This window comes from Branchiostoma belcheri, unplaced genomic scaffold, assembly GCF_001625305.1.
Source record: "Branchiostoma belcheri isolate BF01 breed outbred unplaced genomic scaffold, Haploidv18h27 scaffold6, whole genome shotgun sequence".
Taxonomy (NCBI): Eukaryota; Metazoa; Chordata; class Leptocardii; order Amphioxiformes; family Branchiostomatidae; genus Branchiostoma; species Branchiostoma belcheri.
In genome coordinates this window covers 3,195,425-3,207,307 of record NW_017804242.1, presented here as the reverse complement: position 1 = coordinate 3,207,307, position 11,883 = coordinate 3,195,425, and the positions used below count along the sequence as shown (strand labels likewise).

The window sequence follows — 11,883 nt, the reverse complement described above, 5'->3', positions numbered from 1 at the left end:
CTTTCTTCAAGTAATCTGTTGTGTTTTTGTGTAGGTTCTATATACTTCCGGCATAGGACAATGTGTACAATGACTACACTGTATAAAGCTACCGATGAGCCAATGATGTGTCCCCTAGCTTCGTGTCCTATCTTTGTAGTGCCGTTTGTAGTCGTTTGTAAAGCCATTGTTGTGGACTGAAAGACTGCTAAACTCCGTTACTAAGAACAAATAATAAAGGACATAAGTTGCCGTGGGGTGAGGTAATACCTCCATGTCTGTTGTTACCCTAGTGCTGATGTGGTGTCCGATGATCATATCATATCATATCATATCGTAAAGACTACAGGTAAGGCTCCGATTGGCATATAGAGTGACATTCACGAAAATATCACCGACTTCTAGGCCAATAAAAATCACTACAGTTTTAAACAGCTAACAGTAAAAAAAGTACAGTAAAGTTTGAGAACATTTATATCTCGTGTTGAAATGGGAACCTATAGTTAGGTACTCGTAAGTAAATGACATTAAGTCGTATAACCATACGACAGGTTATTTGCGTGATTTCTATGATCAAGACTCGAATATTAGACTTGACTATGTAACGCCATTCATTTATTCAGAGACAATCAGAGCATCTTGCAATCACATATAATTAAGACAACATGTCATCACGAAGAAGCGAGCACACACGGCGTAGAAATGTCTGACAAGACAATGCAACGTTACATCATACGCTATTTCCATACATGTATCAGTTTTCTGACACAGCCTTAAACTTACACAATCCTTTTGCGTATAAAAGAAGACACACAGTTGTAAGTTAGAAACGCACCACAATCGGTTTAACCAAAATTACTTTTATATATATATATCAAGTGAGACAATATATTTTCCCAATCTGAGGAAGTGAATCTCAGCACAGAAAATCCAGGGGGGACTGAAACACCCCTGTAAAAAAATCCTAGAAAGCTAACCCTAGCAAACACAGTGAGAATGGTCCCTTTTACATTGTGTACGTGTGCTGTGATGTAATTTTTATGTTTACCGAAGGAAAACATATTGTTTTTGCTCTATTTCTTCTTCTGTTCCAATCACTGACCTGTGACCTGGTCAATGATCTGAACCAGACCGTCTGTCACCATGGTAACTGGTGTTGGGTTACATAATGTTGCAATGTTAAAGTAGGAGGGATTTAGACTAATGTCACCATATATATGAATGTGTTTGAGTGAGAATTAACAGAGCAGACCATATGCGAAGGTAAACATTATGCATTTGCTTTGCAAATGTTATCTTTCTAGTTTTATTTACTTTTATCATTGTAATTATGTTACAACTCCACGGTGCCCGGTGGTGTGTCTATATCTGGTTGGCGGCTTGCACGTTGTCCCTGAACTGCCCCTGCACGTTCCCGGCAGGCATGTAGTTGGCCACCACGGTGACGGCGCCCTTCCCGTCCGCCGCCATCCCCACACCCAGCTCCGTACTCGCCTTCCACACCACCTGCGAGAAGTGACCTGGGATGAAGGGATAGAAGAATGATTGGTAAAGGTAATAAAGCAGTCCTCCTCGACTGAGGTGAAGCATGATGCTTTTTCAAGTAGCTTATAATGTAATGAGGCTTTGCAACAGTTCGCATTTTATCCCCTACTCTTCTACTTAAGTATGTTGGGTTCTTTTACGTGCGGAGGTTTGGAGGAAAATTTCTTACTACAGAATGTATAAATCAATTTTCCTTGTCTAGATCCATTGGCCAGTTTTATAATAATACTGCACGGGTTCTTGTTGCGAAGGTCTCAGTTGCAGTTCTAATTTAATCCGCTATGCGCTGGTGGCGTCCTTGTATCGTAACGTTTGTAAGTCCCGATTTTCGTACAATGTAGCGTTTGTTACGGCGTGCTTCTAAAAAGGAACAAGTAAAAAGGCCTTTATGAGTACATACCTGCGCCTGGTTGGAAGTTGTTCCCGCTGAAATCATATTTACTGACTTCGTCGTACCACTGCTGGACGAAAGATTCGGCTGCAACAACAGGGAGAAATCATGACTGTGTATCCTAGTTATAGTGTTACGCGTAGAATGTCTACATCATGGATAGCTTTCCTATAATGCACTACAGAATATTTACGTATGCACGTAACTTCAGGGGACGTTTGTTTCCTCTATACTAGTAGACGCGTGCGAAGAGTACGCGAAACATAATTACAAGCATACCGAAGTTACAGAATCCACAGTGTTATTTCTTCCCAACTCTATACGTTGCCAATATCGAAGTTTAGCTTAGGGAAGAGAGTACATGTAATGTATGCGGCGTCTTGTCATCACAACAAGGCAGGGAAAACCAGCTACGTCCGGTTCACTGTGTACTGACAGCCGTTACCGAGTGAGGAATGTCCGGCTCTCCCGCCCAACGAAAGGACTATGTCTGATGTCATTATCGTCATAAAATAAGGCGTGGTCCTTAGGAAACACATGTTTGTTGTGCACATGTTTTGTCTAGATTGAGCGGAAAAGGTAGGTGTAGCTGTCTTCCTCCTAAGGCCATGTTGATTTGATTACATGGATGACATCCGCGCGCGCATGAATTATCGTCCATTAAAAAAAGTTTTCGACCATGCTGTAAATCGTACAAAGTAGCTGCAAAATGAGCAACTATTTGCCGTAAATTGAAGAACAAATTATTGGAAATCGATACTTATGTTGCAGAATGCCAAAATCCATTCCAAAGGACAAGAAGAAAATGTGAGGGAATGAAAATGAAGAGTCTATTATTCACCATACCAATAAAATATTGCTCTGTGTGTTTAGTCATTTTTTCAACCTTCATGACCACCTAGATTTCATAATGGAGGTAACTTTTTTTGCCAAACTTTTTTTATTCGCACGCTCGCATCGGTTTTTGGGGGTTCCCAGAGGATGTCATCCATATAATCAAATTAACATATTGATAACGGCATTCCATACCCGAATGTTCTGCGTTAGGATCCGAGCTCCACTGGTTAGCGATGTTTTCCCCCAAGTCTCCGCTCCTGTCCTGACTGTGTTCAAACTTGCCGGTCTTCACCAGGTGGTCGGCCCACTTCTGCGCATGCTCACACGCTTCCTTGTTCAGCACCATGGGCGGGGCGCCATGTCGGGAGCGGAACTCGTTGTGCTTTTGCAGACATTCCTTCGCGAAGTCAGTCTTCCACGGAACTGAAAAAAATTCGAACTATGTCATTTTTTCTCTGCATCTGTATCAATATAGCCGGTATAACCGCCATTCGGCGTAACACACCAGCCTCGCAGGCACGCGGCGCGGCGGCAGTTAGCTACTATTTAGTATATATTGTTACATTCAATCTTTGCACATTTAATTGCAGAAGTTGTTTAAAGCCTTCTAGTGATGATGCCCCAACTGTGCTTGGTGGCAACGAGTTCCACTCTACGATATTCTACGTTCTTGGGACATACGAGTTTTTGAATTGAAAACCATAATTCTTGGTTGATTTTTTCATCATCACTACCCGCAATTTTCACAATTTTTTTTCAGAACATGCAGTTTGTGACGCCGGTAAAACAGAAGACAGACACAGAAACTGGAGTAACGGTAATTTTCAGAAGTGGGACTCTTCCCTGCTAACTAAACAATTTGTCCTCAGCATACTACCATCTGGCCGTGTTGCCGGGAAGCACTGGGTGTGGTGTACTGAACATCGCGAACCCTGGACTTTATTACACCCCCTCCTCCCAAATTTATCACACAAATTTACCAAAATTCACCCTTTTTCTGTATAGAAAATACGAAAACAAAACATATGAGGATTCGCAGCCCAGTTGAAGAATTCGTTATGCGTCAATACACGTTAAAAACAACAAACACCAGGTGCATACTTGTACCTGTTCCAAATATGTTGAGTGTCCGCAACAGAATACGAACAGACAACAATCATCACCAGATACAATTTTGTCAAACCGTAAAATTCATTTTCAAGCAGATCTTGGGAGGAAAGATTGCGATATTTTCTTGACCGTTTCGTTTTCTTACAGCCAGTCTCATAATCTGGTTCTCAGAAATTAGGCTAGTCAGACTCTCAGAGCAAAAACACAATCTGACCAGTTACCTCCCAAGATTTCATATGATTACATGTAAGACAATACTTTAGCTTCAGGGCACATAAACACACACACAGCATTACAAGAAATGGTCAAGGGAACATATGTACAGTTCTTGTGTTTAAAAATAACCATATTTTGCTGTCTTACCTGACTTTTCTTTAGACGACAGACAACCCATGTTTCAAGCAGCAGTCCTCTGTGGAGACAGGCACGGAAGTGATGTCAGTTACGCCGCCTAGCGGAGAACGATGTCAGCAGTCCTTAGCAACAAGAACCCCGGGCTGAGTCATGTAATAAGTTGTAGTCGAGTAATTGGGAAAACCGGTCGGGCCTAGCTACGGGTCAGGAATGTCGCTGGGCGTTACAATCGAGCACGACAACATAAATCGATGGTTAGATAAAGTGTACAGGGACAGGCCAATCTTACAAAACCGTTTACGTTGCAGTCTGTACGTGAGTTGTATTACATCGGATCGCCCCGATTTAGACCTACCGAAGTAACCCTAGAAGCTTGCCGGATGTAGTTCAAGTACAGCTCAGACTGTACCGGTCTGTTTTGCCCAGCTCACATCCTGACTGAGTTCCTCTAACATTAACTCAGCGGTTTTGTGGGTCATTCTGAATCACACTATCCCTAGAGACGGCTTCTTTCCGAAATATGCCCGCATTTTCCACGTTCGTCCGCTTTTCTTGACGTACATAGGCCATAGAAGTGGAAAGCTTGCATGTTAGTGCCATCTAGTACATGTTGACCGATGTATTGTATTCGTTCATTATCTTCCTAAGGACGAATTTAGGGTGGGGCATTGCCCTGCTGATGTATTGCCCATCTACACCTGTCATATATAATTCATATGGCTGGACATCTGGTATTACACATGAATGGACAACTCGAATCAACAAAAAAAAGCCACCATATTTTTAATCGATTTTTCTATGTTCTGACGCCCCTTTAAGCCACGTTGGCTGCTGTAGCTAGCAATGTTAGCTGCCCATAGTTTGAAGTGGTCCAGCGATCTAAAACCTTAAAAATTATTATCCTTATGAATATCTTGTGTAGAACCTTTTCTTACCAGTCTACAAAATAAAATGTATCACAGAAAAAGACGTACGAAAACGAGCGAAATTAGCCAGTGTCTGTGTACGTATGTTTACAAGAACAGGCACTGAGGATATATACAAACTCTAGCGCTTGTAAGAACTGACCTTTCAACTTCAGTCTTCCTCTACGCTGGAACTTTCACCCTTATGTGAACCACACTTGGCTGCGAGTCCTCGCCAGAATACTCACCGTTTGCACCGTTTCTGGGCGTGTTTTTTGGAGCTGTCACTCAAGCTGCCCTTTCTCGTGCCCTCGGCTTACCCCAGATGACACCCCTGGCGCCATAATTATATCGCAAATCATCCCCAAAAGCTGTCCAACAAGATGACGTAATGGTTTAGGGTAGACCATTTGGACGTGGGGCTGCTGGTACTTTTCCTATTTCTCGTTTACTGTTACCCCCATTCAATGTAGGGATTTACATGTACCTAAAATTGGCCCACCAGACGTGCATTTCTAGATCAGAAGAGAGTTAACAGTGTGAAAGTAAAAAGATAAATATTTCTTTGTCTGTTGAAAGGCAAAGTATCGCTGGAAAATGTTATCAAAATCACGCCCAACTCTTCAAAAAGCAAGGGCAAAGACCAACCGTGCATATTACGCCCACGGTTTCTTATTATTGAGTTATCCACTATTCTCTCCTCGTGCAATTGAATTGTGAGGAGCTTACGATTGGCGAGGTTAACCACAAGGGTTTGTGGCTGCTGGTATTCGGCGCTATAGCTAGCTCAGGTGACCTCAATAGGACAGTAACTGCTGATCTCCAAGCAGATCCTAGGGTGGCAAAAAGACAGTATCAAATTGGCCAGACAATATCTATTGGCCAGAGAGGGTCTATACGTGACCCAAGTGGGGGTAGCGACAAAAAAGGGGGGGGGGGGCACATATAAAAAGTTTACGATCTTCCCCCATCAACCTTGCAAGTAACTGCCCTAGGTGCAGCCATGGGGCTGTAAGGTTATGAACCACACATACAGGGAAGGACCCTTTCTTATCAATGGGATTCGTCTGAACTAATAATGAGATTTTGGTCAACAAATACGCCCGCTTGACAGTCGCCACATCAGCGGAAAAGGCATTATTAATAATGTATTACGTAAAGTCACTTTACCGTTATTACATTCCACCACACTACCCGCTAATGGAGACTCCCTAGCTAAGGTCACACCAAGTCATATTTATGGATGACGTCCTCGCATGCATTGATTCAGGCCTGTTCCCAGAAAAAAAAACACAAGAAATTCTGCTTCTTGTAACTATGACCAAAAAGTCACGACAGTGGGATAAGGAAAGATGTGATGAAAGGAAAGAAACAGAACAGGACGACAACTGCTGTTCCACTGATTTAATGCTATTTTCCTGACGAATAAAAGACTTGATGGTTGTTACACTGTGTATATTCCCTTAGTATATTTCAAATCTAGGCATCTTGCTTTTTTCGGCCCATCTTTTTTTTTGCGCATTAGATTAAGGATCTCCAGGTTACGTCATCCACAAAAATTACTTGATGTGGCCTTATGGGGCTTCCCTAATGCTAAGTAAGTGCACAGTAAAAGCACTCTTCACACAATCATCATTTACCTTAATTGCTTCATTGACATTTGATTGATGATGCCGCAGTTTTTTTTTGTTATGATAATTCCAATACTGGCTTTATTGTTTATTTTACGATACATACGAAAAAAAAAAGAAAAAAAAAAGAAAAAAAAATTTACGATACATACACCATGCAAGTATAGAGCATGTGGTATAAATGTGACAAAATAAAGGTTTGAAAAAAAAAACGTTTCGGTAAACCGCATTAACATAAACATATACAAGGTTAGGTATCTTATTATTTATATTTTTAGTTACTTTGATAGCGTATCAACGATAAAATAATGAATATTCAAGAAAATAGAAAGTTTTAACGTTTGCATAAAAGCTCTAGGGATGTAGCATATGTATTCTATACACCATGCTTTTAGTTAATATATTACTTCGGAAAAAGACAAACATAACGAAAACACACAAGGTCTAACATTGCCCAATGATGAAATATATACTAATGATCTATGTCATTAGGAATCTACATATTGATGGAAGAAACATTAAACTAGTAGCAAAATCATTAGGGAGCTCATTTCGGCAAGACGTTGGCTATGCCGTGTAGAATTCATTCGTACCAGGAAGCCCAAATCACACCATAACATAAGGGGAAAATGAGTTTTTTTAATGTTATAGCTAAAGATATATCGTATTATCTTCTATATATTATTGAATAACTCCTTCACTTCTCCCTCTTGTATCGGCCCTTACGTTGATCATCAGAACAAGTCGTACAGCCTTCAGACGTCACTGTAATGACAGGACATTATACATATAAACGTTTGAGACAACACATAAAGGTGGTGGGTACAGTGCGATATCTGTACCTATAAATTGAAACTACATAAATGTTAAGACTTTCATGAACATCTCGCGCATGAATAATGTTTTTGTATGAGGACCTTATTCCTCCAAACAGATGTAGAATCTGGCTGGGTTTCCTGCTTGTTTCGAAAGTCTAGAGGCACTGACCCGGACACTACGTCTACTTAGAGACTAACAAACAAACAAACAAACAAACAAACAAAGAAAAATTTTTGACAACAATAATTGCCTTTGCTTCAGTGACTTTGTCACGGTAGGGAGCAAGTACATGTACTGTTTACCTTTTACATGTTGTTCATTGCCATCGTGTTGCGGTCGTCTTTCTGTAAACAGAGCAGATAAAAGACATTTGGTACGATGAAATATGTTACATAGACACATACACAGATATCAATATACATTCGCCACGTACATGTTCCTTTCTATAGGGAAATCAGTTACCTACATTTGAAAAGCCTTCCTGATCATCTGCCTAAAGTGCGTCCGATTTCCATTTCCTTCGTTTTATTTGTTCTTAGCAAAATAATCTTGACATATGCACAATTCCCTTGGCTTATATTTACTCATATGAATAAAGATGTATTGTAGGTCGATATCGATGCTCACATCACGCTGCAGGTCGCAGGTGTGGAAGCCGAGTCCGATGTCCACACACACCGCCACGGCAGACAGGACCAGCACGGTGTACAGCAGGCCTCTGTGGGAAATAACGGGGTCAGTCTATAACTTGACCACAAAACCACCCCACACACACATACACATACATTGTAAACAACGCCACAGTTACACACACGCACACGCACGCACGCACGTACGCACGCACGCACACAAACAGGAGAGATATCTCACAGCTCAGTCTGGTCGCGCGGGTCCTCACATGTGCCCCCGAAGATGTCCAGCGGATCGCACAGCACGGCTGACACGGACAGCATGACGCAGAAGAACGCGGCCAGGATGGACAGCACCACGGCCATGGGCATGAAACCGGCCTGGGAGGGAGGCACACAGGGAAATTATCACAGTACGTAGATGTACAGGATGAACCAGTAAAAACTTGAAACAACTTTAGAGGGTACGTAATTATTACCAACTCGGTCTTCCATAAAGTACAACGGTAAACAACTAATATATCTTATCATTGTCCATTAATACTTTATGGCATTCCTAGTGTCATTTACATATAGTATTGTATCACCATGGTAGACATTCCGGTTACAAGACAGCAAACTACTGCACAACACATTCATGACGATCTCCTACTAGTATGACCTCAATTTGCTGTAGTTAACCTGTCGCACTACAACTGTCGGACGGTCGTGTTTGAGAAGGCAACTCACAATCATATAAATGACGACAGGCGCGTCGTCATTGCGGGACTTCACTCTGGCTGCCAGCAGGGCCATCAAGCCGGCTATTATGGTCTGGGAAAAACAACAAATATCAATAATGATCATGTAATCGAATATTTTGAAGTATGATTGAATTATATTGCATTCAAACTTCTAGGATGGTATCATAGGTAAATTGAATGTCTGTTTCTGAGTCAACATTGCAGGTAAAGGAGTTTTTCATCACGAGTAACTTCCCCCTTAACTTTCCTACATAATCTACACATAGTCGTTACACAGCGCACCTGAGGCGTCGCCAAAAATAATCGTTACGTTTTCCTAGCTGCTAGGCTTCCTCAGTTTATCGCAATGAAAGGTCGGTGACGAAACGTAACGATCTAACCTCCCCATACATCTACTTATTATTTCATCTATTTACCTACTTTATCTATTTATGATTACCAAAGGAAAACACATTGTTTCTTCTACGTTCCCTCTTCGCCTTCTTCTGCAAACCAAAAAGGTCAATGACCTGAACCAGACTGTCTGTTACCATGGTAACTATGTTGGGTTACATCATGTTGCAATTTTATAGCAGGAGGGATTTAGACTCCTGTATGACCATATATATGAATGTGTTTGAGTAAGAATTAACAGAGCAGACCATATGCGAAGGTAAACATAAATATATATGCACTTGCTTTGTAAATGTTACCTTTCTAGTTATTTATTTATTTTAGTTACTTGGGTAAGACATCAAAAGACGGGACTCACGATAAAGCCGCTCCATATCGGCGCGCCGATGAGATGGTAGCGGACGGGGAACATGCCCCTCAGCACGGCGCCCAGGATGAACGTCACGGTCCCCAGTAGGAGCAGGACGAGCCCTAGCGCCACGATGATCTTCGGTTTATACTGCATAGTGACGTCTCACCTGGAGAGGGAAGCAACATTTAATTTTTTCCGGGGAGAGGTTCAAGCATTATTATTATACGTGTTTATTATTAAAATGTTTACGACTCTCAGTAGCAAATGTGTTGATGTTGACACATCCGTACACAGTGATCCGAAGTGTGTTTTTGGCACACAGTTAGACAGATTAGCCTATTAAAGAGGCTCGGTGGGCGTCACTTCACCGTACAGGGAGGGTAGTCGTGTGAAGTGCCTTACCCAAGGGCACAACGTCGGACCACGGTACCGGTGAGTATCGAACCCGGGACCTATTGGTTCCAAGTCTAACGCTCTAACCGTTGCGCCACCGACGACGTTAAATGACAGAAAATGCGACATCCTCAAATGAGAGTGTGCAATCTCTTAAACCAAAGAGCTTAGAACTGGGAACCTCATGGCTCAAACGAACTCACAACTTACATGAAAGAAAATCACCTTTATGAGCCCCTCCCACTTGAACCTTCTACGGGCCCAAGCTTAAAGCTTGACATGATTTATACGTTTGCTACTCACCCAACCGTACACAAAAAACTCAACCAACAACATGTGAAATCAAATCAAGTCGTCCTTGCTTTAGCCACCACGAATCGAATGGTATGCTTTTGTTTGTAAGACTTGTTTTCTTCGTTCTGGTGTGAACCACCGCTGCAACCTGGTCTCAAGTTTCAGTAAATACCTCACGTGCCAAGAAAACAAAAGGCACCTTTGAAACGGTATGTAGGTCTCAAAAAACACATCTGTAAGTAGAACAGGTTACTAGTATAACTTTTTGCCTATATCAGAAGAGCACAGGGAGGCATTACGTAGAATAATAACTGGGTGGAGCACATTGTAACGTGCAGCGGAAAGACTTGATCGTAAATTTATAAATCTACATGTACGTCTGTTCAAGTGTTTGGCATCCCTGATAGTTTATTTTGCTGCGGAGAAGTAGTGATAGACACTCGGACACTCACAGTCATTAAGCAACAATTATTAAGTTCGTAGATATATTTGTGAAGCAAATCATACAGGTGTTTTATCATGACACACGTAGGGACGATTTTCAAGTGGCGTGTACTCATGTTACTCACGAATCAATGACAATGCAGTCCTTTGTATGTGTCTAAGCTAGCGCGCAATAATTGTACCGAGTAGACAAACAACGTGATTTTGCAAGAATACGCCAATATGTGCACTTGAAAGATACATTGGAACATCTCTGTTGTGTATACAGGAGAGGAAAAGATTTGTTTTGATAGTAGAAACCCGACGAGGAGTCCACGGGCCGTGATTTTTACCTGACACAACAAATATTTTACCTGGGGGCACTTCAGGGTATAGCTGACTTAAGGTCTTTAAAATGACAACTCATACGTAATAATTTGGCTCAAAACTGCTGAAAAGACACAAAACCAAAGCACAACATGTGAATTGAATAAGAACTAACTTGAGTAAGAACTAACTCTTGATATACACTTTGAAACATGTTGCAACAATTATCGGTAGAGTGTCTAAAAACTTAATACTCTGCGACACACCCTAATGTTGTCAACGTATTGCGCACTTCTCTACGTTTCTCTCTGTCAAACAAGAACACAATATCTAACACAGTGTGTGGCCTATGTATTGGAGATTTTGACAAGTGATATCTTACGTACCTATTGTAGATTTTGGGCAATCTTCAGATGAGAAAAAAAGACAAGAAGAACCAGTTCAAACCGCGCCAAACTTTGCTTACCTTTTGCCTCTTCAGTGAATAGAGTTGCTCACGTGACCGTCTCAATTTCAAGTACCCCGGATGTTGACCGCCTTTTGAGTGTCAAATGAACAGGTGTGCCCAGTGGGAAGAAATAGGTTAGAAATATTTTGTTGTCTGTCGCTAAATTGTTAGTTTGTCGAATAATGCGATTCATCACTGGAAGTTTCATTTCTTGAGTAAATCGGTACGTCTCATCAAGTTTAGAAATTGTACCATGACGAAATGTAAACGTATTGATAACACACGATCGTAACATAACCAAGGGACAGAC

The 11,883-nt window shown here is 41.5% G+C and overlaps 2 protein-coding genes across 5 annotated transcripts; both read right to left on the bottom strand.

Moving 5' to 3' along the window:
• Positions 1-1,202: 1,202 nt before the first annotated feature.
• On the bottom strand, positions 1,203-5,471 carry LOC109482666 (Golgi-associated plant pathogenesis-related protein 1-like). Of its 3 annotated transcripts, none has more exons than XM_019785491.1 (5): positions 5,370-5,471; positions 4,226-4,274; positions 2,945-3,175; positions 1,925-2,002; positions 1,203-1,499 (listed from the first exon to the last, which is right to left on the bottom strand). In XM_019785491.1, the coding sequence occupies exons 2-5, from the start codon at positions 4,254-4,256 to the stop codon at positions 1,342-1,344; spliced, it is 498 nt and encodes a 165-aa protein (XP_019641050.1). In that variant the 5' UTR covers positions 4,257-4,274; positions 5,370-5,471; the 3' UTR covers positions 1,203-1,341. The 3 variants fall into 3 exon arrangements, with proteins under 3 accessions (XP_019641050.1, XP_019641048.1, XP_019641047.1); XM_019785489.1 differs by having other exon boundaries at positions 5,285-5,383; XM_019785488.1 differs by lacking the exon at positions 5,370-5,471 and adding an exon at positions 5,285-5,358 and having other exon boundaries at positions 4,226-4,313.
• Positions 5,472-6,587: 1,116 nt separating this feature from the next.
• Positions 6,588-11,634, bottom strand: LOC109482337. 2 transcript variants are annotated; one of them, XM_019785019.1, is made up of 7 exons: positions 11,592-11,634; positions 9,695-9,854; positions 8,930-9,013; positions 8,442-8,581; positions 8,199-8,289; positions 7,874-7,915; positions 6,588-7,517 (listed from the first exon to the last, which is right to left on the bottom strand). In XM_019785019.1, the coding sequence occupies exons 2-6, from the start codon at positions 9,839-9,841 to the stop codon at positions 7,877-7,879; spliced, it is 501 nt and encodes a 166-aa protein (XP_019640578.1). In that variant the 5' UTR covers positions 9,842-9,854; positions 11,592-11,634; the 3' UTR covers positions 6,588-7,517; positions 7,874-7,876. The 2 variants fall into 2 exon arrangements, with proteins under 2 accessions (XP_019640578.1, XP_019640577.1); XM_019785018.1 differs by having other exon boundaries at positions 11,512-11,598.
• Between the last annotated feature and the right edge of the window lie 249 nt (positions 11,635-11,883).

Excerpts from the sequence above, each read along its gene's own strand:
- LOC109482666 (XM_019785491.1), bottom strand. The coding sequence starts at position 4,256 with ATGGGTTGTCTGTCGTCTAAAGAAAAGTCAG. Across the intron at positions 3,176-4,225 it reads GTCGTCTAAAGAAAAGTCAG|TTCCGTGGAAGACTGACTTC; the intron begins GTAAGACAGCAA and ends AATTTTTTTCAG. Across the intron at positions 1,500-1,924 it reads CAACTTCCAACCAGGCGCAG|GTCACTTCTCGCAGGTGGTG; the intron begins GTATGTACTCAT and ends CCTTCATCCCAG.
- LOC109482337 (XM_019785019.1), bottom strand. The coding sequence starts at position 9,841 with ATGCAGTATAAACCGAAGATCATCGTGGCGCTAGGGCTCGTCCTGCTC. Across the intron at positions 8,582-8,929 it reads CTGTCGTCATTTATATGATT|GCCGGTTTCATGCCCATGGC; the intron begins GTGAGTTGCCTT and ends CCTCCCTCCCAG. Across the intron at positions 7,916-8,198 it reads CCTGCGACCTGCAGCGTGAT|AAAGACGACCGCAACACGAT; the intron begins GTGAGCATCGAT and ends CTCTGTTTACAG.